This window comes from Ipomoea nil, unplaced genomic scaffold (genome assembly GCF_001879475.1).
Source record: "Ipomoea nil cultivar Tokyo-kokei standard unplaced genomic scaffold, Asagao_1.1 scaffold2403, whole genome shotgun sequence".
NCBI classification, from domain to species: domain Eukaryota; kingdom Viridiplantae; phylum Streptophyta; class Magnoliopsida; order Solanales; family Convolvulaceae; genus Ipomoea; species Ipomoea nil.
In genome coordinates, this window is record NW_017618831.1 from 1660171 (window position 1) to 1685027 (window position 24857).

The 24857-nt window shown below is 34.6% G+C and overlaps 2 protein-coding genes and 1 non-coding gene across 3 annotated transcripts; 2 read left to right on the forward strand and 1 right to left on the reverse strand.

Annotated features, from left to right (window-relative positions):
- The first annotated feature begins 8777 nt into the window (after nucleotides 1-8777).
- On the forward strand, nucleotides 8778-8848 carry TRNAG-GCC. The gene has a single exon. It is a non-coding gene; the product is annotated as a tRNA-Gly (tRNA).
- Nucleotides 8849-11785: 2937 nt separating this feature from the next.
- On the forward strand, nucleotides 11786-14253 carry LOC109152362. The gene is made up of 6 exons (XM_019300009.1): nucleotides 11786-12044; nucleotides 12144-12186; nucleotides 12274-12508; nucleotides 13155-13440; nucleotides 13559-13636; nucleotides 13974-14253. The coding sequence occupies exons 3-6, from the start codon at nucleotides 12333-12335 to the stop codon at nucleotides 14022-14024; spliced, it is 591 nt and encodes a 196-aa protein (XP_019155554.1). The 5' UTR covers nucleotides 11786-12044; nucleotides 12144-12186; nucleotides 12274-12332; the 3' UTR covers nucleotides 14025-14253.
- A 5492-nt stretch (nucleotides 14254-19745) lies between these two features.
- On the reverse strand, nucleotides 19746-23446 carry LOC109152447. The gene is made up of 7 exons (XM_019300149.1): nucleotides 22845-23446; nucleotides 22601-22687; nucleotides 22192-22449; nucleotides 21396-21560; nucleotides 21237-21290; nucleotides 20998-21144; nucleotides 19746-20564 (listed from the first exon to the last, which is right to left on the reverse strand). Exons 1-7 carry the CDS (start codon nucleotides 23040-23042, stop codon nucleotides 20187-20189), a joined length of 1287 nt encoding a protein of 428 aa, XP_019155694.1. The 5' UTR covers nucleotides 23043-23446; the 3' UTR covers nucleotides 19746-20186.
- Nucleotides 23447-24857: the final 1411 nt, after the last annotated feature.

The following is a 24857-nucleotide window of genomic DNA, read 5'->3' on the forward strand; positions in this document are numbered from 1 at the left end:
AAAATAAGTCTCACTTTATTATAAACAGATATTGATTATGAGAATAGTGCATATACGAACACGCACTTTGATTTTTATACAATTTAATATAGACGATATGTCTTTATCTTCTCTAATGAATGGAAATATAAAAGTTAAACTCGGTCTATCATAAATTGATTAATTAACATTCAATTATGCCTTAAATCCCTATTAATTTGTTTTTTTTTTAATTATTTGTTGTCATGTTTTACTGAATTTTCTTTATATTTTCACTCAAAATATAGAAAAACAATTTAAAAAAATAGAACACACAAGTCAAACATCTCTTATAATAATCTAAATATAAAATTTAAATTATAAAAATACATTACAAAAAAATAAAAAGAAATATACATAAACTCCACCAAACACAATACATTAATAACCAAATTATTACATTAATAATAAAAATAAAAAATTAAAAGGAAAAAAGAAAACCCCATTAAAGCCACAACAATTTAGAATTTAAAAATAATAATGCAAATAAAACTCAGAGGAACTGAACTGTACGGCCATGGTGATGAGATGAGCTTCAGAGAAGAAGACCGAAAGCGAGTGCTGCTAAGGAGGCCAGGAAGGCGGGGAGGAAGACGGCGGCGTCGGAGGCCGGAGCCGGCGCAGGACCGTCGGCGGCGGTGGCGGAGAGTGCCATCACCATCATGACCAATGCGACTAGGAAGAGCTTCATGTTCATGGCGGCCTCCATTGTATCTCTCTGCTGTTTGAGATGAACAGGAAGAAGGAGAGAGATGAATATTTGGCAGAGAGTGTATGGATGGCCTGAAGAGTGATTGGTGCGGTGTTTGGGGCCGTTTGGGGTATATATATAGCGGAAACATACCACAAAAATGTTTTTTTTTTTTTTTTTTTTTTTCTCTCTCTCTTTTAATTTTAATATTTTTTAAAAATAAATGATGACAAAATGTTATTTAATTGGTAAAGAACATGCTTTGAGATATTATATGGAAACAAATCTCACTCAACTTAGAGCATTATTACAAAAAAAAACACATAAATACATACTCTCTCCGTCTCATTTTATGTGTCTGGTTCGATTAACGAGACTTGACTCCGTCTTATTTTATGTGTCTGGTTCGATTAACGAGGCTTAACTGGAGTTATTTTTGAACCAGTTTTTCATAAGGTAGGCAGCATAACATGTGGTTTACCAATCCCTTTCACCGGCAAGGGTTACATTTGTTTTAGTCTCGACTTTCCAAATTAACCAAATTCAATCTTGCATGGCCTTAACCAAAAAGTGTTGGTACAATTAGACGGGGTTTCAATTATTTTTTGGATCAAACTACAAGTTTCTTTAGTTTTTTTTTTTTTTTTGAATGCTACTGGCTCTATTACATTGTAGTATCTGTTCATATACTTTCTCAACCTACTGAAACACAAAGAACTAATAACGCCTCCACTGAGGCTCGAACTCATAATAATCTTCCAAATGGAAGTCCAACCCGGGTACCATTAGACCACGTAGTCCTGGTTTCTTTAGTTAGAATACACTAGAATTTCACACACCGAAACTATTCATATTTGTGTCGAGTAGAACTTTAAAAGAAATGACTCAAACTCGAAATCTCTTATTAAACAGGAAAAAATTTACGTCATCTCATTTACACTACCACATGAGAGCTGAGGGTTTGAATTATTTAAGCATGAATAATGGTGATAGTTTAAATCCTTATCATAAAAGGGTTTAATCAATAATACCAGCAGAGGTTAATTAATTTAAGAAAAGGTCGTCTGTCTGGATTAAGGGTGTAATTAACTATTTTAAGCATTATTATACTCTGTATATATACAACTGGCCTTGCGCAAATTATGCTGTGCAACCGAATGCACCTTGCAAGGTGCATACGGTTGCAAAACGGCGCCGTTTTGGTTAAAAAAAACGCGCGTCCCACTTAAAAGAAGAAATCAGGTTCGATTCCCGACAATAGCATTTTTATATATCCAGAAATTCATAACTATATAACCACAATTTCATAACTATATATCCACAATTTCATAACTATATATCCACAGTGAATGAATGAAGTAAAAATCCACAATGAATGAATGAATGAAGTAAAAATCCACAATGAATGAATGAATGAAGTAAAAAATTCACAATGAATGAACTAAATATCCACAATATATGATTGAACTAAATATCCACAATGAATGAACTAAATATCCATAAATTCATAACTATATAACCACAATTTCATAACTATATATCCACAATTTCATAACTATATATCCACAGTGAATTAATGAAGTAAAAATCCACAATGAATGAATGAATGAAGTCAAAATCCACAATGAATGAATGAATGAAGTCAAAATTCACAATGAATGAACTAAATATCCACAATATATTATTGAACTAAATATCCACAATGAATGAACTAAATATCCATAAAATCATAACTATATAACCACAATTTCATAACTATATATCCACAATTTCATAATTATATATCCACAATAATGCTATTGCTGAGAGTCGAACCTGATTTTTTTTTTTAAAGTGGGACGCGCGTTTTTAATCAAAACGACGTCGTTTTGAACCGTATGCACCATGCGCATAGTACATTCGGTTGCACAGCATAACTATTGCTGGCCTTGCAGGCCGGCCTTATGCCATTTGTACATCTCATAGTGGGTCACCACTACAACCTGTCTTCTTAACCTAACAACTTGACTAATGTGTCGTTTAAGAAATAATTTATATATGCTCAATTTCATCATATTAAAATTTAGTAAACTTCTAGGATGCTTTTCATTTGTCGTTTATTCTTTGTAAACATGTGTTAACTTTCAAGGTACAATAAAGACATGAAATTAATCAAATTATACTTCTCACTTTATTACTTTTATTTCTATTTTTTGTTCATATGTGTTTTAGTTTATTTGAGAAAATGATAAATTCTTCTTCAATTGTCACTGTCTAGGGATGGACATCCGAGATAATGATAATCTGTTATAATTCTTGTTCTGAAAAAAAAAAAGGTCACTAACTCAATTCCTGTCAACATCAGCCTTCTGGATCAAGCTCATCGCACCCTCTTAGTCAAGCTCGTTGCACAAGGTCTTCCTAATATTATTTACCTCTCCTACAAGAGATTATACAAGAGTTTCGAATTATTACACATTCTCAAGTATTGATTACAGATTTCTCTTGTGATCAAATATGTATTTACTTGGATAAAGTATAGATTTTAACATAGTGGATGTATCAAATTCAAAAGTTTGAAATGAAGGAAATGATGGTAGGTGGTGTGCATATATCACTCAATTATTAATTAAATATTTAAACTTGGAACATAATGATCGATCATATGGCTGAAATAAAGTGCATCACGAAAGTATAGTATATTAGTCTTCATTCAACAAAAGGTGCAATACTATATATACTACAATTTTTTTTAAAAAAAAAAAAAATCATAAATCACAATGCAATTCAATTAATTCATCGTATTATACATTTATACCTAATAAATATGAAAATAAAGTTAGAAATATCATTAAATGAACAAAATATACAAATAAATTATATATATTGACATGGTCTGTCTATTTGGTAAAATAGTTAGTTTATATGTCAATTTTGGCTGATTTGACCACTATTAACTGTTTGACTTGGATTAAAAATCAATATAAGTATTTAGTTAATTGACTTTTTGTAACTTCAAAATGCTGCTCAAAACAACTTTTTCAATTAGCATTTTTAGAAAAAAAAATTATATCAAACAACTATCAGCTAACAGTTAATTTACCAAACACTTTTCTACAATTAGTTAATGTTATCAACTAGTTATACCTTCTGATTAACTCAATCAGCTAACAGCTAACAATCATTTAGCTTATAATTGTATAAGAGCATCATTATCAGTTGAGAATATAAGAGTGATTAGGAAAGAGAATATGGGAGAGGAGAGAAAAAAAAAATAAAAAAAAAAACAAAATATATATAAAAAAAAACAAAAACAAAAACAAAACTGAATTTTAAAATATATGTGTGTGTGTGTGTGTGTGTGTGTGTAGGGTTAGGCGCGCCTGTGTGCGCACAACATGTGGTCTTTTTTTTTTCCTGACATTCTCCCAACCCCTTAAAGGTTAATTCTTTCCCATTTTAATTCTTCCCCACACTTGTTATTAATTCTACTTAAGTAAAAGTATATGACATTATTCCCAATTCTTTTTTTTTTTATGTGGATGCTCTAAGATATAATATGTCATTTATGTCGTTGAGTACCATAAAAATTCTCTCAAATTGAAATTTTATATTTAGGAAATATTTAGTGGATAGTATAATTTTTTCATTGAAATTGGGGCTTGAGAAAATTGAATGTAAAGTAAAGGTGTACGTGCACTTCACGCAGATCAAAATCTGGTCCGCTACTATTACCAGCCGTTGGGGAAAGTGAAATGTCACTTTTATACAACGGGTCGCCCGCCTGCGCGAGTGACGCAAAATTGACACCCCCAGCCCCGAACGGAATGACTAAACGTTGTTCGAACAGTTTAGTTCACTAGTTTAATAAGCAGTATTTAAAAAAAAAAATTAAAGTTTAAATTTAGCAATGATAATGTGGGATTATATTTAAAATAGGCAAATCTCTTGTATGCCGACATTTTGATCCTGTTTGTAAAGTCATTGTGTTATAATGATTTACATTCTCGCAAATGCTATATCGGGTCAAAATGTGGGAACCTTTGGCGTTAAGGATTCAATTTTTTGAGAGAAATAATAAACTAAACGGGTGTAGCATAATTTTCATATTAGAATATTATAAATTTAATTTTTATCAATTTTTTAAATTGAACTCATCTTATATGATCTTTATAGTGTGATTTAGATCTCAAATATAATTTACAAAGTATTATACAGAAATAAAGTTTATTTTATACAGCAATCGGATAGTGACTATAAATTTCTGTCGTCACTCCAAAAGTTTATGGCTTTGACACTTCTCAACCACATTTCTCCTTTAAAAAGAAAGTCCATGTTATATGAATTAATGGTCTCGACTCTCGAAAAGTAATTAAGACATTTCATCACCTTTTTTTTTTTTAATTGTTTGGCAAAAGAAGCATCTATGGCAATCTCCATTATTAGTTTTACCTAATGGGACCAGGTTGTCGCTTTCTCTTGGTCAACACTCAACGCTCCACCATTCCAATTTCAAATAATGAAAATTTTATAAATGAAAAAATATTTATATATCATACTTACTAGTATTAAATTTTATTAAACTTATTGAAGAAAAGGAGACGAGACAGAAAAGGTGAGGAAGATGAAAAAGAAAGAGATTTTGTTTTATTGCATATAGTATTCTACTGTAGAAATAAGTGAATGAAGGAATATAAATATACAGGAAAAGTAATCTGCAAGATATGTACATGCAAGATTTAAGGAATACAAATGGTAATATTACTGAGAAAATATTTTGTTTCCCAAAAATTAAAGAAGCTTCCATCTATTGTGATGAGAGCCGTTGGTGATATGCTGCACATGGAGTCCATCACGCCCTCCTCAAGTTGGCGCATGAATGTTAAGAGTGCCCAACTTGACAAGCAAAGAATGGAAGCGATCTTTTCCAAGAGCCTTAGTAAAAATGTCTGCTAGTTGAGCACGCGTGTGAATTTTTCGTGGTGCAATTTCACTGGATTGAACTCGTTCCCGAATAAAATAGCAATCCATCTCTACGTGCTTTGTGCGTTCATGATAAACTGGATTGTTTGTTATCTGTAGAGCAGCTTGGTTATCGCAAAATAGAGTAGTTGGACGAGACTGAGGGGCACACAGATCTCTTAGGAGCCAACGAAGCCATAAAATTTCACTCACAGTGACGGCCATAGCGCGATATTCAGCCTCAGCTGAGGAACGAGAAACAACAGATTGGCGTTTGGTACGCCATGAGATTGGTGAGCAACCCAAAGTGATATAATATCCAGTGCATGAGCGACGAGTAGTTAAACAACCACCCCAATCGGCATCGCAATAAGCTAAAAGATCCAATCCGGCTGAGTTGGATAGCAAGATTCCTTGACCCGGAGCATTTTTTAGATAACGTAGCAGATAAGCAGCATCCATGTGCTCTTGCCGTGGGGTACTAACAAACTGGCAACAGATAATAAATTGCACTTGAAATCAGGTATATTTAAAACTCCATTGATTTTAATTCCATTGGGCAAGGTAGCTTGTCCTATATTTTCAATAGGTACTTTGTCGCCGTTCGGAATGGTCACTGGGTAACTCACGCAACCTTCTTCAATTTTAGACAAAAGAGTAGGATTATTGACAATGTGATCTGTGGCCCCAGAATCAATAACCCATGTTTCATCATGCTCTTGCTTACCCGCCATATTGACGGTGGGGTTTGCAGAGCTTTCACCTGATTTTCCAACCTCCGAATTCAAAAGTTGCATTAATTTACTCATTTGGTCTTGTGTTAACCCGACAAAGGTTCCCTTTTCACTACCAACATGCGCAGCTTTCGAACCCATGTTTTGTCCATGGTGATTGTTTCTTTCTCGTGTTCCTTTGTGCCAATTAGCTGGGTAGCCAATTATCTCAAAACATTGTTCTTCTTTATGCCCAAATTTCCCACAATGACCACAAGTGGGCCTATCTTTTCGTTTATTCTTATTGTCTATGGGTTCCCCACGTGATTTTTCAACACGGCGATTTTGCACATGGAAGGCTGCCATCTCTGTTCCGTGTTTAGCCGTGGAGGAAATAAGACGCTGTTGTTCATCTTCAGAAACCATGTGATAAGCAACACCAAGGCTTGGTATGGGCCTCGTACCAAGAATTTGACTCTTCACTGTATTAAACTCTTCGTCAAGACCCATAAGAAAATCATAGAGTTGCTCCTTTTCACGCAATTCTGCATATTTCTTTGTTAAATTGCACTTGCAACCTTGACAGTTACACATGGGCAAAGGTGCTGTGCAATTCATCTCATCCCACAAGCTTTTAATCTTGGTATAATAGGATGAAACAATAGCTTTATCATGGCGGAGAAGTGTTACTGCCGGTCTAATTTCGAAGGCCCTCGGCGCACTTTATTTGCCAAACCTCTCTTCTAGATCACGCCATATATCTCTAGCATTGGTAGCAAATCTAACGCTACCACGAATATCCTTGTCCATGGCGCTTTTAAGCCAACCTTTGACCATTGCATTACACCGCATCCATTGCTGAAGATATGGTGAATCTGGCGTTGGCATAACAAGAGCTCCATCCACAAAACTCATTTTATTCTTTGCAAACAATGCATCACGCATATCATTCACCCATTCACCATAATTTCCATCTCGTAATAACTCTGCAACGTAAACTTGTCCAGGAGCATCCGATGCATGTAGGTAATAGGGTGACATTGGATCAATCATCATTCCAACCTCCTTTTGTTGTCGACTGTCCTTCTTTTCGTTTGTCTATCTGCCGATGTCTTTCCTAGATCAGACTTTGGCGATGGAGGCTCTGATGCCATGAAGAAAAGGAGACGAGACAGAAAAGGTGAGGAAGATGAAAAAGAAACAGATTTTGTTTTATTGCATATTGTATTCTACTGTAGAAATAAGTGAATGAAGGAATATAAATATACAGGAAAAGCAATCTGCAAGATATGTACATGCAAGATTTAAGGAATACAAATGGTAATATTACTGAGAAAATATTTTGTTTCCCAAAAATTAAAGAAGCTTCCATCTATTGTGATGAGAGCCGTTGGTGATATGCTACACATGGAGTCCATCACTTATCATTTTATTTATAAAATTATCACAATTCATCTCTATTTATTTATTACTAGTATTTACCTATGCAATGCATGGACAATAAGTTGAAAAATCTAATTATCTTCATGCAATTCTAATCATTTCTATTATTTGTCTTACACATATCTAAGAGTGTTTATATGTTTCATTTCAAATCGCATTTTTATTTTGATAAAATCGTTCTACGAATTCGAAACACAATCCACCGAATTAATCAAACTGGCCAGATTAACCAACATTTTATTTCTATAATATATTTAATATATTCCATAAAAATAAAAGATATTTATTTATTACAAATTCAATTATTTCGGTTAATTTCAATTCTTTTAGCAAAATTAATTAATAACCAAAATATTTAAAAGTAATTAACAATTAACCAAAAAAAAAAAAAGATTTCCGACTAAATTAAGGGTGTGTTTGGTTTGCACATAAAAATCGGAATCGAAATGGGAATAAAATACTTGATAATAATATGATTTTGGAGTGAAAGTATTTTGCATGTTTGGTAGTAGGGTAGAATTGGATTGATTATCAATATTGATGTTTGGTTACTTATGACCCTATAATAGGAATAAAGATTTTTAAAATAAAAATAAAATAAAAAATCAAAACAATTGATCCCCTAATATAATGACATCCAAAGCACTAATATTAAAAAAAAAAAATCAAAACAAAATCTAAAAGCACTAATCTAAACATAAAAATCATATTACCAATAAAATGGAATGAAACATTTTTTTATTAGGAAATTGAGTTTTTAATTTGAAGGAGTAATCAAATCCCATTGTCGTGTTTTAAAAAATTGTCAATCAAACACTAATTATGATTTTGATTCTCATTCCTAATGTGTTAACTCATGAACCAAACACACCCTAACAGAATTAATTCGGTTAATAGTTAAGTGGAATTATTTCAGTTAATTATATACTGTTATTGATTAGTTACATTTAAAGATGCCTCAAACCAACGAAGCACCAGTGGTCTAGTGGTAGAATAGTACCCTGCCACGGTACAGACCCGGGTTCGATTCCCGGCTGGTGCAATTTTCGTTTTTTTTGAAATGTTTGTTCACTTATCAAGCCAGCCCATTTCCATTTGTGGAGGCCCAATTCTAAACTAATATAATTATTAGCAATCACCATATGTCATATGTGGATCATTTAATTTGCGAATTACTACCAATCATGCTTTTCTCCAAGTTTTGATGACCCCTCAAAGCCCACTTGAATGTTGAAAGCCATCTATGGCTAATGTGCCCTTATATATCCCTTCACTCACAAGTCACAATCATTATTATTATAGTGAATCTTAGTCGTTGGCTTTCTCTTAAACAATATTACAAGTTTAAATCATTTGTCATGGAATACTGTAACTCTGTAAGTGTACAAAGTTAGTACACATTAAAATTTATGTTGGTAAATTTATTTTATTTTATTTTAAATAGATTTAAGTTAGGCTAAGCTCTTTGGATCATTTCTTATCATAAGGTATTTAATTGTTTGGGTCATAATGAGTGGTTATATGTGAAAGGAAAGTCAGCAGAACTTTATTTGGTGGATGCTTACTATGAGGACTTCTGAATTAAATGAGTGGCTATGGTTCTTCAAATCAAATGACAAGCTATTAACGTGGATCAAGCTGCTTGAAGTAAATATTGTTATAAAAGGAAGGCTTCTCATTATGGAAAGTGACGAATTGAGAAATGCCAATTTGAGAGAAAGGAAAGTCTAAACATTGATATATTCTTAATATTGTGGTATTACAATATTTTATGTGGGATTTCAACTAAGCTACAATGTTTGTATCTGGGTCAGCTAAAGCATCTTTTGAAGATTGTCACGGCATGCACGTACTAATCCTATGCGTGATGTTATGAAGGTTGTAGTGGTAGTAGTGGTTGATCGCCTTATGTACTACCCCTTGTAAAATACCTCGGTGAACATCTAGTGGATTGAGCAGACGGAGGAGAAGTGCTCCGAACTGCGTGATCAATTCCAATGTACTTGATTTATTTTTTATGCCTTTTATTTCGTTATTTATTTTCATTAAATAACTTAATTAATTGGTCCGGTAATATTTATTTTAAACTCAAGTAGAAGTTTAAGATATATCTTGCATTCAAGATTCACGACACATTTTTAAATACAATTTGATTGTTGTTTAATTTTAAATTAGTTATAATACAATGTTACTATTTGATATCTAGAGTCGAGATGCAGAAAGTAAAGAGTTAATACAACTTAGTATCTATTTTGCCTTCTTCCGAATCTAGAGAAGGCAACGAATGTTAGGGCCTGGGGGATGGAGATGAAAAGGCGACAACGAGAGCGATAAGGGTCAATGGGTGATATCAGTTATGTTATTCAACTATACAAATTTAGTTTAAAAATAAATAAATAAAAATTTTTTTTTTTGAATACCATGAGTTTGATTTATTGAATTTGAGTTTTAAAAAAAAAATTGATAATATCACCCTTAATATATGAGAAAACAATTTTTTTTACGGTTGATCGTCTTTTATGGGTTACGTTTTGCTTCTAAGGGTGGAGTTTTTTTTTTTTTTTTTTTTTTTTTTTTTTTTTTTTAATAACAAAGGAAGCTTGTAGTTACTACTTAAGGTTGTGCACGGAGTAAATCCATCTCATTTGTAATAGCTTAAAGTAACACATGAAAGGTAAATTGCTCTAAAAAGACCGTGTGAATAACGCAACAAAAATGATGTTAACAAGAATCAAACTCATGACATTCTAGTATGAGAATCTTGTTTCATTCATCTGATCATCTATTTGGTCATAAGAGTTTTGGGGCTTAAGTTTTTTTTAATGAAGGATTATTTTTTCAAAAAAAAAAAAAAAAAAAAAAGGAAGGAGTGGCGGAGAGAGAGAAGAGAGGTGGCAGCAATAAAGCAGGGAAGGAAAGAAAAATGGAACGGCAAAGAAGTTTTCACTTTTCAACGTTAAGGTTTCAAACGAGACGTATGTCTTAATCCCGTGGGCCAGCCCACTTTCAAAACAACTATTCAAACCCTTCAATAAAAATCAAAATAAATAAAATAACAATTATAATTATAAATAGATAAATAAATAACCAATCGCTATGCTGTGCATCTGTATGCACCATGTTTTAATTGAAAAAAAATTAAAAGTCAAGGGACTTAAAATGTCTAAATTAAAGTCGGGGACTAATTTTGAAAAATCACTATAGTCGGAAGACCATTAATGGAATTAACTCTATTATAAATTTTTAAAATGAGCGAGACCATTTTCATAAATATTTTAAAATTTTATTCATTTTTCAATTTTTAGATCTATTATATATATAAGGGAAAATTGCATTTTTTCCTCCCCGTGTTGTTTACTAATAGCACATTTTCCACCTGTGTTGTTTATGTAACCACTTTATCCCCCTCAAGGCCTAAATTGTTTTTGAAGTGACTATTTTCCCCCCTCTCCGTTAAGTAAGTGTTAGGGTTGTTAAATATGAGAGTAAAAATGACATTTTACTTATTATTATTATTATTATTATTATTAATGAACGGCCCCACCCAACGCCCTAATATACTGCAGTTTGCAAACCAAATTCATTGCTAATAATAATAATAATAATAATAATAATAATAATAATAATAAGTCCCACCCAACGCCCTAATATACTGCAGTATTCCACATCTAAAATGCACAGTTACAAATTCATTAATAATAATAATAATAATAATGAAATTCTATTTTTACCCTCATATTTAACATCCCTAACACTTATTTAATGGAAAGGGGAGAAAATAGCCACTTAAAAAACAATTGAGGAGATAAAGTGATTACATAAACAGCACAGAGGAAAAATGTACTATTAGTGAACAACACAAAGAAAAAAAGTGTCATTTTCCCTATAAATAATTTGGATTTATCCACAGATTTTCAGTTGGAGTTGATTCTTTAAATAATAAATAAACCAAATAAACGGAGAGCGTAGAGGAACAAGAAAAGAATAGAAGAGAGAAAAGAATAGAAGAGAGGGGTCTGAGGAGTGAGGAGAAAAGAAACATCAAACATGTTACTATGAATATATCATCATCATCATCTTCTTCTTCTTCTTAATTTCAAAGAAACTTCCAGCCTGCTTTCTGATTTCAAGAGAGAAAGAAAAAGTTCTTTGTTTTCTCTGTTTACATAAAAATCCAATCTTTTATTGGGATTTGCCTGCTTCAACACAAACCTCTCTCACTGCCCTTTTCTCTTATTGTAATGCCCACTTTTCCATGTTTTTTCTCTTCATTTCATCTCTCAATTTGAATTATAACAATGGGTCAGTGTTAATTTCGTTTACTTTTTTTAATGCAGCCCAGATTGGAAATCTTCTGAAGTATTCTCCACAGATCTCTTGGTATGTGTTAGTGCTGATTCTTTCATATTTTGTTCTTAATTGTATTGCCTAATCTCAAAAGTGACCTGTAAATTCTTGACCTTTCAGGTATATACATATATAGATAGATACATAGAAGGGGGGAGGGGGGGTTTTGAGGAGTGGGTATGGATAATTTACAGTGGGGGAATAGGAAAAGGCTAAGATGCATGAAGGTAAAGGAGTCTGGTTCTAATGGGAAATCAGATGGGGGTTTGGTGAAGAGGAAAATCACATCTGGAGTTGATAATAACAAAGAGACTCGTACCCCTCCAGCCATTGCTTCTCCTCTTCGTTCCCACAGGTAATTTTCCAGAAATTTAATGATTCAATTGCACCTTTAATTTGTATCCTTAATTTTGATGAGATTTATGTTTGGGTAGTTTCAGGTTTATGTTAACTGCAACTTTTTGTCAAAAAGATTCAGTCTTGAATGTTGATTTTGGATTTTGACCATTTGTGAGCTCTTGGATGGTGTAGTTTCAGTTTTAATTGAACTATTCGATAAACGCTTACTTGGATCTGTATTTCTTCTGCTCTTTTACCTGGCGGTTTCTTTGAGAAAGTGAAAACAATGGTTAAAAAAAAATTTCTGTAAATCTTTTCTCCGCGTTTTAATGAAGATACCAAAAGGATCAAATGCTAATGTGAAGTACATGTAACTCGTCTAAGCTATCTGAAGAATGGATTTGATACCCCTTTGCCTTTCGTGCAATTATTCAGACCGTTTCAAATGCCATTGTTTGATTCTGGAAACGAATAATATCTGTAGTTTCTTAGTTCTGATTAATCCCGAGAATTGTTTGTCGTTTTGGATTTGGTGTTTTATGTGCCTGTTTTGTTGTTGTTGTTCCTACTTTTCCCCGCAGATTAGGCTGTGGAAAGAAATTTTGTGTGATTCTAAATATGAAAATTTTGATTGAAATTGTAATTGGTACTGCACATTTTAGGGAATTGGCCACGACAACCAGATCTAGTGCACACGAGAGTAGAAAGGCGACAACTTCTTCTCCGGAGAAAGAGGATCGGTATTACACGACGAGAGGGTCGGTAGGATTGGACGATCACAGCAAGTTGCTCGCGAATTCGAAGGAGGAGAAGAAAAAGTTCGTTTGGCCTAAACTACTCGTCACGTTATCTAGTAAAGAAAAGGAGGAAGATTTTCTGGCCATGAAAGGCACCAAACTTCCTCAGAGGCCTAAGAAGAGGGCCAAGCTGATTCAGCGAACCATTCTCGTAAGTTTCCAAACTCATTTGGTCAAGAAAAAACACGCTTTCACTCGGTTTTGCACCACCTTAATTTCCGCAAACTATCTCTCTAAAACAAACACCCCGGCATTCCTTTCTCGTGCAGTTGGTCAGTCCAGGTACATGGTTGTCCGATCTGTGCCAGGAGAGGTACGAGGTCAGGGAAAAGAAGACTTCCAAGAAGGTACTAAACCATTACAACCTTTCACCTAACTCTGATACCAAATTAAATGACATGTCCCGTTTCAACTAAAACATTGCCAACAAAAGGCGAAATTCTCTCGCTCTTAGGGCCCCACGCCCTAGTCCAATAGGACAGTGGAGGGGTAAATCACGGTGCCCATTAGGTGGGAGGACTAGTGCCAGGTGCCCACAAGGAGCCCACCTTGTCAGGGCCCACATGGGCAGTTCCTGGATGGTAGATTATGAGCAAGAATTTGTTTAAATTGATAGTGATACTGCACATTTATATTTCGTTCAATATATGTTTAACGCTTATTGAACGCTTTGTGATTGTCCAGAAACCGAGAGGGTTGAAGGCCATGGGAAGCATGGAGAGTGATTCAGAATAGGATATGGAAGAAGGCTAGTGGGGATTGATTTTTGAGATGTAATTTTGCCATTTTGGTGGCTTGTAGAAGTGGCAAAGTAATAGAAGAAAGTTTTGAATGGGTCTTCGTATTGATGGGGTCTTGAGCATTTTTCTTTGTGAAATTTGATACATGTTCAATTGTATGACACCAGTCCAAGGATGTTTCTTCCCTACTTTAATGCCAATGTTTGGTTTCTGGTTTACCTTAATGGCGGCCGGACATTTATATTTATTATTAGGACAGCCGCCACCTAACCCACCACCACCTGTCCGCGGTGGTTGCAGTATAATATATACTGACCGGAGTGAATATTGTTCTCTTCCGTTAGGTATCTAAAATTAATGATTCCTCGCACGAGCTTAGTTCATTAGTTCAGTTGGCAGTATTTGGGAGAAGATATCAGAGGAGACCAAACGGCTGTGGGGATTATGAGCAAAGTGGTCAGATTCCTTATGTGCACCAGCATTTGACCCTATTCATGACTTACATTCTTTCAAAATGCTCGGTTGGACCGGAGTGGTGCACCAGCATTTGGCCCTGGCCCTGTCCGTGACTTACATCCTTCCAAATGTTCTGTTGGACCGGAGTGTCGGGGCTTCGGGAGATCTTTGGGGTTGGGGATTCAACCTTTTGGGTGAAGAAATTAATTATGCCTTTTATTTTATTTTGAAAAATACTTTTACATAGTTAATAAATTTTACTCTATTTTTATGCTTTTTATTTATGATTTGTTGGATTTTTTCTTTTTAAAAATATTTCATCAACCGGGACATTAAAAACACAAGAGAAAATGTAATAATAATCTAGTAAAAGACATTAAAAAAAAATCCAAACATTATAAATTATAATCATAATTCATTCACAAATTTTGCCAAATGGTCCAACCACTCCAGAATTCCAGATGAGTCCAAGGCATTATGTATTGAGAGATGGGACCCAATTATTTCACTAGGCCCATTAGCCCAACACACTCAATCCCGCAAATTATGGTGTGCAACCGAATGCACCATGCGCATGGTGCATACGATGCAAAATGACGTCGTTTTGGTTAAAAAAAACGGGCGTCCCACTTATAAAAAGAAATCAGGTTCGATTCCATGCAATAGCATTTTTATATATCCATAAATTCATAACTATGTATCCATAAATTCATAACTATATATTCACAAATTCATAACTATATATCCACAGTGAATGAATGAACTAAATATCCACAATGAATGAACTAAATATCCATAAATTCATAACTATATATCCACAAATTCATAACTATACATCCACAATAATGCTATTGCCCAGAATCGAACCTGATTTTTTTTAAGTGGGACGCGCGTTTTTAGTCAAAACGACGTCATTTTGCATCGTATGCACCATGCGCATGGTGCATTTGGTTGCACAGCATAACTATTGACTCAATCCCCAGCAATTATACTGTGGACCATGGTCTAAAATGGCAGACACTATAGTGTATCTAAATTGACACTGTCTCATTTTTATATTATCACATATTTGAGTGTATATTGTCTAACGAAACTGTAGTTATATCAAAATGATGCTGTAATTATATTGAAATGAAACTGCAATGTATATTTAATGTATGGACCACAATGCATTGTGGACCACAGTCCACAATATAATTTGCCCTCAATCCCTATGCTAAAACAAGAAATCTGGCCTAGAATGAGTAATCGAGTGAATGGAATATGATTCTTATATAAAAAGATTATGATTTCGATTCTTGTTAATACTCTCTTAATCGATACTGACCCATTAAACTTTATACAATTTACCTCTTATTATATATGAGTAAATTTATCTAGTGCACACCTTGAAATTATGATTATGAATTTCCTTCATCCAAAACAAAAAATCCTAATTTTGTGTATCTAATCAAAATTAGACCCACTGGCCTTCATGGGAGCCTTCAATTCATATGATGTAATCATGCGACATGCGAACAGTCCAACACTATCATTCCATATCTTTTTGAGAAATAAGATTGTAACATTTGTAAATATTACAATCTAATGGTGAAGCAAATTTTACCTTTAAAAATGTCGTTATAACAGTTGTGTCTCTCGATATCTCCTTCGTTTTTGGATATATATACACACTCACTCAACTTCAATAAAGACCCTTTAAGATGTGCAAAGTTTTTAATGGAACCAAAAACATATATAACTTGAGAGACATTAATAATGATATATATAACATTCACCAAAAAATAATAATAATAATAATGATATATATAACAGTATGTAAATAACTAGAGAATTTATAAAAACACTATTTATCTTAATTTCAAAAAATGCAAATTTCAAACTTAGAGCATTCTACTTTTATTCAAGATTTTTGAGAAGTTTATTTGAGTACGGAATAAATTGTTGTAACTGATTGTGTATCTTGAATAATTGACTCTTAATTCTTCTAACAAGCTTGGAAGAAAGTAAATTGGATTTAAAGAAAATATTATTGTCACAAGTCTTGGGTTAATCCTCTTACCTAATCAAATTTTTTAGGGGATTTTAATTTCAAATTTTATAAAAAAAAAAAAAAAAAAAAAAAAAAAAGTTCATATTGTAAAAAAAAAAAATTACAAATTTTAATTTTCTCAAATTTGCGGTATGGAGTTCTTTTGAAAAATGGTTAACCAAAGCGTGTGCAACACACACTTCAATTGACCTTGGTCAATTAGTAGATCAGATGTTTTAGTCAAATCAGTAGAGTTGGGTCAAATAGCATACCTTGCAGTTGAGAGATGTGATAATGCATATACGCCCGACCGGGTTTGCTAATTGGCCGATCAGTACCAACCGTACCGGTTCTTCATTGGTATAACTATGTAATCGTCGAGACTTTCTAATCACCTGGTTAGACTAATTGAGACGTTCAATCACCTACTAGACTAAGAAAGTCAATTGCTTTTCTACCAGTTTCTCCGATTATGAAGCCCTTGACACACTGCCTAATTACGTCATGTCTACCTTTTTTTTTTTCTTTAGATTAAACACTTGGCAATGCCTCCCTGACCGGTTAACCTACATCCACTACATGGGGGACATGACAGATCTTCAGCATGTATCTCCAGGCTCGCATATATAAGGTACATTTGTTGCTGAAGAGAGGGACTTCCGAAAACTTACCTACCCCACTTTGCCTCCATACTTCTCGGTCAGAGAAAATACGCTTTGATTGAGGCATACAGGAATTAAACACGTCGTTTATTGCTGAAGAGAGGGACTTCCAAAAATTTACCTACCCGACTTTGACTCCATACTTTTCGGTCAGACAAAATACGCTTTGAATGAGGCATACAAGAATTAAACACGTCAAAGGTGTATTTATATAAATGTAAACTCACTTACTTTTCTAATGTAGTACTTAACAGCCTTTCAAAAACTCTATTTTTCCAACTTCATGTGTACATTTTGATAATTAATTTTTTATTCATTTATTATCCATTTAAGTCTATAATATATCAAATTAATTATATCAATTAAGAGAATCTAAATATATATTAACTTGATTCAAATAAAAAATTGATCCACTCAAAATAAAACCTTAAAAGTCAAAATAACCACTTAAATACTCCGTATCATTTTATGATAATTTTTCAAGACACAAAATTCGACTCAAGAGATCCATAAATAACATCAATTAATTTTGTCTCACATAGGTTCTTATTACCTTAAAGAAGTGATTCGATGCTTCCAAGTATCGTTGATCCGAGACACAAGACATCGACACAATTGACTTGGTTTGTCGTTTCAAAAATGTTTACAGGAACTATAAATTTCTTCATCTTCCTCAAGACCTCAACATTAATTTACTGCATAAAATGGCACAACAATGAGAGACAAAATAAATGCTTATTATCAATTCATTCCCAAGTTTTTCTTTCCAACTTTTCTGCATTGGGCCTTGATGGTTTGGACCAAACTTGGGTCCGTTTGAAAACTCGGAAAATAACTTCTGGAAAATGTTTTCCGAGTTTTCAGTGTTTCGATGCAGTAGAAAAATTCAGTCAACGGAAAATGTTTTTCGTTGACTGGTGAAAGTGTAGGCATTTTTACAGAAAATGACTCATGCCAAATTTTGGCCTAAGTCAATTTCCGCCAACACTCAAAACATGGTAGTCTTTGTTGTCATCGTTATCTTCGGTTCCTCAGTTTCCATCCATTCTTATATTTTTCAGAACGCAACCAAACACCGGAAATAAAAATATTTTCTGAAAAATAATTATTTAAGTCATTTTTCTGCTTTCCAAACAAAATATTCACCACATTTATTCACACATAATATTAAAATGTTAATTCAATTACATGAATGTGCACGGTGGGGAGTATAAATGAAACTTTATCTCATTTTGTAAAAAAAAAAAAAAAAAAAAAAAAAAAAAAAAAAAAAAAATCACATAAAGGGGCACCTCCACATGCTCTTTTAAATAGAAAAATTCAATAACATTCAAATGGAATCCAAAAATCTTTAATTTTGGGACAGCATAACATGGTGGTGTATGTGGGGTTTGCCTTTTCCCCCCAAAATAGAATAAAATAAAATAAAATAAATGAAGGGATGGGCCAAATGTAATAAAAGCTTTGTGTCTTCCACTCACATGACACTGCTGGAGATCCCATCCCATTTCCCATTATCAATACATGCACAGTTCTTGAGCCAAGACCAAACACACCACTAGAAAGGGTAAAATTACTTAAAACCCAGCCTGGCACCACTAAGCTACCATCCAAAGTGTTAAAATTTTATGTAATAATTGGACAACTCGAGGGATTGGACTGTTGGCTTGGTAACCATAAAATTTTAAATTTGACTCTTAATAAAAGCAATCTATTAGCCTTTTTGCTTTGAGTTGGGAATTGATCAGCTATAAGTAATCTAGGTTGGTTTACTTCTTTGTGGCCCTTTGTTGGCTAAAATCACAAAATGAGATTTATCATGTGCACACCCTCAGATAATGGTTATGAGTTTTTCACGTCACCAAAAAAAAATGTGTAATAATGTACCAAAAGGGTAACCAAGTTGGAAGAATATGATTCTTATACTTAAAGGTTACAAATTCACAAGTTTGATTCTTGCTTGCATCTTCTTGGTCGATTATGTCATATGGGATTTATCTATCTTGTATAGTTTATGGACAATTACACGAGTATAATTTATCCAATACACATTCTCAAATAATTGACATTTCCATTGTCACATGCCAGAAAAAAAAAAGTGTATTAATACTCATAGTGGGGATTTGTCAAGTAGGCGGAGCACAAATATTCTCGTACATAAAAATCACAAGTTTAATTTTTACCAACATTCTCTCAATTGACAAGGAGCGAGTAAACATCTGAAACTTTCAATTAGATGAGAAATTAATTTACTATGTGGTCTAATGGTATCCGGGTTGGACTTCCATTTGGAAGGTTGTAAGTTCGAGCTTCAGTGGAGGCGTTATTAGCTCTTTGTGTTTCAGTAGGTTGAGAAAGTATATGAACAGATACTACAATGTAATAGAGCTAGTAGCATTCAAAAAAAAAAAAAAAAAAATTACTAGTTAATTAAAAATTAAAAGATCATACTTTTAAAAATTGAGAAAGAGTCCTAGATTTATAACTTGTAACAACAATATAATAATAATAATAATAAAACCATTGAATTATAATCATGTGATCTTGTGAATCTAAGATAATTATGTGATTTGAAAGGCAGCTACAATATGCACCACAACTTTACATACACCAAAGGGCATCTTCTTCCATCCATTATAGTAAACAAAATACTCCCAAGAATGGAGTACTTTTTACAACCCAAAAAAAAAAAAAAAAAAAAAAAAAAAAAAAAAAAAAAGACTTTTGCCACTTTCTTTGAGCTTTCAAGAAACATGGCAAATTAAACCTTTCAAAGCACAAAAGAAGCAGAAAGGTCAAAACTTCACACACACACACACTACAGAACATGTTCACTCTCTTCTCCCGAGTGACGAGGAAAACCCGCAATCACTACTCGAGGGAGAAGAACATGTTCACATTAACCACTAAATCTCAAGCCAAAAGAGAAAAGGGTATTAGCTAGACTAGAGTGAATGGTACAGATTGGTTGAGATGGGGATATTTCTGTACTTTTTGTGTCACCTTTTCATGGGCAATTAGAGTTCCTCCCAGGGCCTCCAAAGTAGAAGTAATGGCCCCAATCCCCATTGCTGCCTGTCTGGACATCATAGCAGTTAGACTCCTCTGTGAAGGTGCCAAGCCCTTTGGGGGATTTAAGGTTGTTTGAGCTGTCAACTACTTGGATGTTCCTAAAGTAACCCGCCTTCCCGAACCCTTCCTCGGGGAAATGCCCACTCCCCATTTGCGTGTTGGTGTGCCTCCCGTCTGGCTGCGAGTTCACCACCTCCCCGCCCCACTCTATCATCGAAGCACTGTCTCCCAAGTACGAGAACAAGAACGAGGGCCAGTACCCAAGAACGTAATCGTTCCCAAACTGCATCCACCAGTTCCCTTCTTTCGGATCCTACATGGTTAAACAAGTGTGATTTTCAACTCTTTTCACTATCTCGGGCTGTGGAAAAAGCAATGGCTTTCAAGGATTTCAGACACTAAAGACGCAAATAATGATTCAGCAGTGCAGTTAAAGTGTATAACCACTTTCTGCATTTCGGTTAAATAAACATTCTGCTAAGGTATTTCAATTGCACATTAATGGGACTGTAGTCGCTTATGGGGGCTCTGATACCAAATTGAAGCATGTGCTCCATATCAACTAAAAGCCTAAGCTGATAGTTGGATTGCACATTAATGGTTATATGCTCAACAATTTCAACTAATCTACAGACTTTTTAAGGGTTCCAGGGTGGTGGTTATGATTCACAGTGCAGTAAATCCAGTCACATTTGATTAAATAATAAACAGTCTGCCTATAAGGTAAATATAATCTTTGTTTTTACCTTCCAGATAAGAATACTGATATCGTACTGTGAATTTCTGTAGGCAGACACGGGAGAGATGCTTGCCCCCATCGCGATTTCACTGTTGACTTGAATGAAGCCCGAGCACAGCAAATTGTAGCAGCCCGTGGCCTGATATGCATCGCTCTGGCAAGAGGTTTCAAGGGCCATTAGTACAATTTTATCAATCGTTTTACGATTGAAGTAAACAAAAATTACTCGTCTTGAGAGGGGCTTACGGTCCAGTAAGTGAACAGCCGAGTGTTGTTGTCACCATACAGGTCCGGGCTGACCTGAGATTGGAACAATCGTGTCATTAGGCTCGATAAAGAAGCTAATAATTCAATGTTTTTGGTGCGGTTTATTTTAAAATTTAAGGTTGGTGGGCAATATTATACCTGCCATCCGGCTTCAATGCTGTTAAGATCTTGGCCAAAAGAACCACCTAGTATCCAGATTTGGGACAAGCTGAACTCATTTGTGCGCTGTATTTTGGGCTCCCAAACGTTGATCGTGGCCTTTGCTCCATAGTACCTCTCGCCCTCAACATAAGCTATTGCGTGCTGGCCATCCAGAAAACCAATCAAGATTAGAACAACCACCCAACAAGCTCAACAGAACATGTTCAGTACTATGAACAAATTAAACTACATTGTTGCAGCAAGTTCGTTGTCACAACACCACAAGTGAATCACAGAACATGTTCAGTACTATGAACATACTACATTGTTGCGGCAAGCTAGTTTGTCACAACCAAGTCCAGCACCATGTGGCTAGGAGATTGTTGTGCGAGGCCTGAAGTGCCAAATCCAACACCCTGTCTCTTGAAAATGTGGTTGTATAAGAAAATAAAGTTAGGCATTCGCTACTAGCTATAGCTCTGCCGTTAAGACTGGCAGGTGCTAGGAGAATTGTTGGACCGAGGCTTCACAACCAAGTCCAGCACCATATGGCTAGGACTTATGAGGCACCAACCAGCTAATAAAGTTACACCTTCGCTACTAAGTCAAACACGCTTAACCACTAAGTTCTTTAGCTATCTAGTTGTCATATCCTACTTAAAATAAGTAACAGCACCACGTCTCGAATCGAGCAAGGCTGAACTCAGCTAACCCAACCGACGCCCAACACTTTTAACATAATGATAAACGCTTGATACTAACACTAAGAATATAGACTACTAAGCAAAACTACCTGATGCCCACTTTCATTGACAAGGTCAGGATCTGTGCCCCGGGGCTTAGCAATGCTCCTATGCTTCTTCTTCCCATACTTCTTCACAGAGCTTGCCCTCAACACATCCTCTCTCTTTGTTCTCCTCACAGGAATGGTGTCCTCAGGGCACTTCCCATTCATATGCCACAACTGATTGATGGGGTTTGTTCTTTCTTTAGTCCCCACAGACTCTTTCTCCACATCAAACAGCCCTTCTGGGTGGTAGTTTGGCCTCATCTAACCATTTTCAGAGAACAAAACACCAGCACAAAAAAAAAAAAAAAAAAAAAAAAAAAAAAAAAAAAAAAAAAAAAAAAAAAACTGTCAGAATAATGGAATGAACAACCAAGAAATGCAAGAATGAAGCTAAAATGAAAGGCGAATGAACCTGGATTTTGTGGTCTTTAAGGAATGGATGATCAAAAGCTGGCTGTTTGGAGATGTGTACACAGTCAATGATGTCTCCATCTGGGCTCTGTCCAAAAAAAAAAAGCTTAAATTTTTACTAAGCTCTATCCATTTTCTTTAAGAAAACAGTAAAAATACTGCATGAATAAGGGACCAAAACAAAGAAACAAAGAAACAAAGCAACTTTTTCAACTAAAAATGAGATTAAAGCAAGAAAATAATACCTGAATGCTTTTGACAGGAGCTTTGTTTAGTCTCTTGAGGTGCTTATGAACCTGAAGCTCCTGCCGGGAGGCCGCCGGCGGCCGGCCGGCGCAAGATAGAGAGATCAAACCACCGCAGAAATACAGCAAGAACAAAGATATTCCCACTGCATTCCTCCTCCACCACTGCCCACCGCTAAAATGCGCAGCACCCACCATTAAACACTCCCTCAAGCTCTACTAAGAAACTAAGGCACTGAAGAAGCGGGCTTCAATGGCACTATGCAACTTCCCGGCGCAGTTTAAAGCTCAGCACCGCGCACTCTGTCGTCTCAGTCACCTCCACAAAGCTGCAGGGGTATTGTTATCCTGCGCACCCACTGCTTATCCTACGCACCCGACCACCTCAAATCAAGAAAGGTAGAACAAAGCACAAACGTTTCTCACTTTCTCATGGTAATGAGAGTGAAGAAGTGATAATATCAGACGTCTCTCTCTCTTTCTCTCTCTCCTCTATAGTTCAACTTTTCTGGTTCTTCGAAAAATCCAATAAAAATGCAGAGATGTGTCTCTCTTTCTCTTTCTATAATCAGACGTTTTTCTCTCTCTTTTTTTTTTTCATTATTTTTGTTAAATATTCTTTATGGATCAGAGCTTTTGAACACGAGGGAAGGGTAGAAAAGGAAGGAGGAAAAAGGTTAGGCTCCGAAGCGAAAGCGGAAGAGTGGAGAAAATGCAATCGGCTCCACTCGATCTCTTTGCATCTTTGTGTGGGCCCACATTGAGTGACGTGAATTTCCCTTTTTGCCCTTGGGTTTTCAAACTTTCCTACCGTTCCTCGTTTTTGGTAAGTCTTCTTTTCCGCACGTAAATAATTGGCGCTATTTTTTTATCGTGCAGACATAAGTTGTCATTTTTCAACAGAGTAAATTCCAAAAAGAGTTAATACCCAAAATCGTCCTCGACTATAGTGGTTTTTTTCAATTTCATCCTAAACGACTTTGGTGACCTAATATAGTGGTTTTTCTCAATTTCGTCCTAAACGACTTTGGTGACCTAATATCGTCCCAGACTTTTGTGTTTCGCTCAATTTAGTCCCAGACTTTTGTGTTTTTGCTCAATTTAGTCCCTCATTTGTTATTTTGTCCATTTTGTGTTAAATAAATAGACAATTTCGTAATTTTAATATTGACATCTCTTTACTCATAGACATGTGAACTGCGAAATCTTTTTTTTTTTTATGAATTACTCTCAGAATTACTCCTAAAATTGCGAATATAAAATTTGATTTGCAGGTCCGGGAGTAATTATGGGTGTAATTCGTACAAGAAAGATGAATTTCGCACTTCACAAGTTGAAAGTAAAGAGAGATCAATATTGACATTACTGAATTGTCTTTTTATTTAAGACCAATTTGACGGAATAACAAATGGAGGACTAAATTGAGCGAAACACAAAAGTCTGGGACGATATTAGGTCGCCAAAGTCGTTTAGGACGAAATTGAGAAAAATCACTATAGTCGAGGACGATTTTGGGTATTAACTCATTCCAAAAATATCCTCCAATTATGCCATTTTCTTAAGTTGATATATAAATAATAAAATTGTAGATATATTTCTTCAAATTAAATTTTTGCTCTAGAATTTGAACTTAAAATCTCTCATTTAATGGGTAACAACTATACCATTCGACCATAAAATTTTTGACTGTCTCCACTATTTGTATTCAGTAAAAAGGGGTGAATAACCTATAAGTTTAGAGTTTAAATTTATAATATAAATTGAAGTCATTATGAAAGTTCAAGTTTTTTATTCAATAAATAGGCGTTTACTGGGCAAGACAATGTGAATGAATGATTGAATAAAATTAAAAAAAAATGATGTGTAATAATTTGACCAGTAAAAGTATTCGACGCAATTATATTGTTGTTAGTTAAGACAAAGATTCCACATGTAATTATAGTTAGTTAACACCAAAGATTCAACATGTAATTATAGTTAGTTAAGACCAAGATTCAACATGTAATTATAGTT

What these genes read in the sequence shown, in the direction of transcription:
- LOC109152447 (XM_019300149.1), bottom strand. Translation starts at nt 23,042, where the DNA reads ATGGTGGGTGCTGCGCATTTTAGCGGTGGGCAGTGGTGGAGGAGGAAT. An exon ending in TTAAAGACCACAAAATCCAG is followed by an intron (nt 22,450 to 22,600) that starts GTTCATTCGCCT and finishes GAAAATGGTTAG; the next exon opens with ATGAGGCCAAACTACCACCC. An exon ending in TCAGTATTCTTATCTGGAAG is followed by an intron (nt 20,565 to 20,997) that starts GTAAAAACAAAG and finishes TTAACCATGTAG; the next exon opens with GATCCGAAAGAAGGGAACTG.
- LOC109152362 (XM_019300009.1), top strand. Translation starts at nt 12,333, where the DNA reads ATGGATAATTTACAGTGGGGGAATAGGAAAAGGCTAAGATGCATGAAG. An exon ending in TCTCCTCTTCGTTCCCACAG is followed by an intron (nt 12,509 to 13,154) that starts GTAATTTTCCAG and finishes TGCACATTTTAG; the next exon opens with GGAATTGGCCACGACAACCA. An exon ending in AAAAGAAGACTTCCAAGAAG is followed by an intron (nt 13,637 to 13,973) that starts GTACTAAACCAT and finishes GTGATTGTCCAG; the next exon opens with AAACCGAGAGGGTTGAAGGC.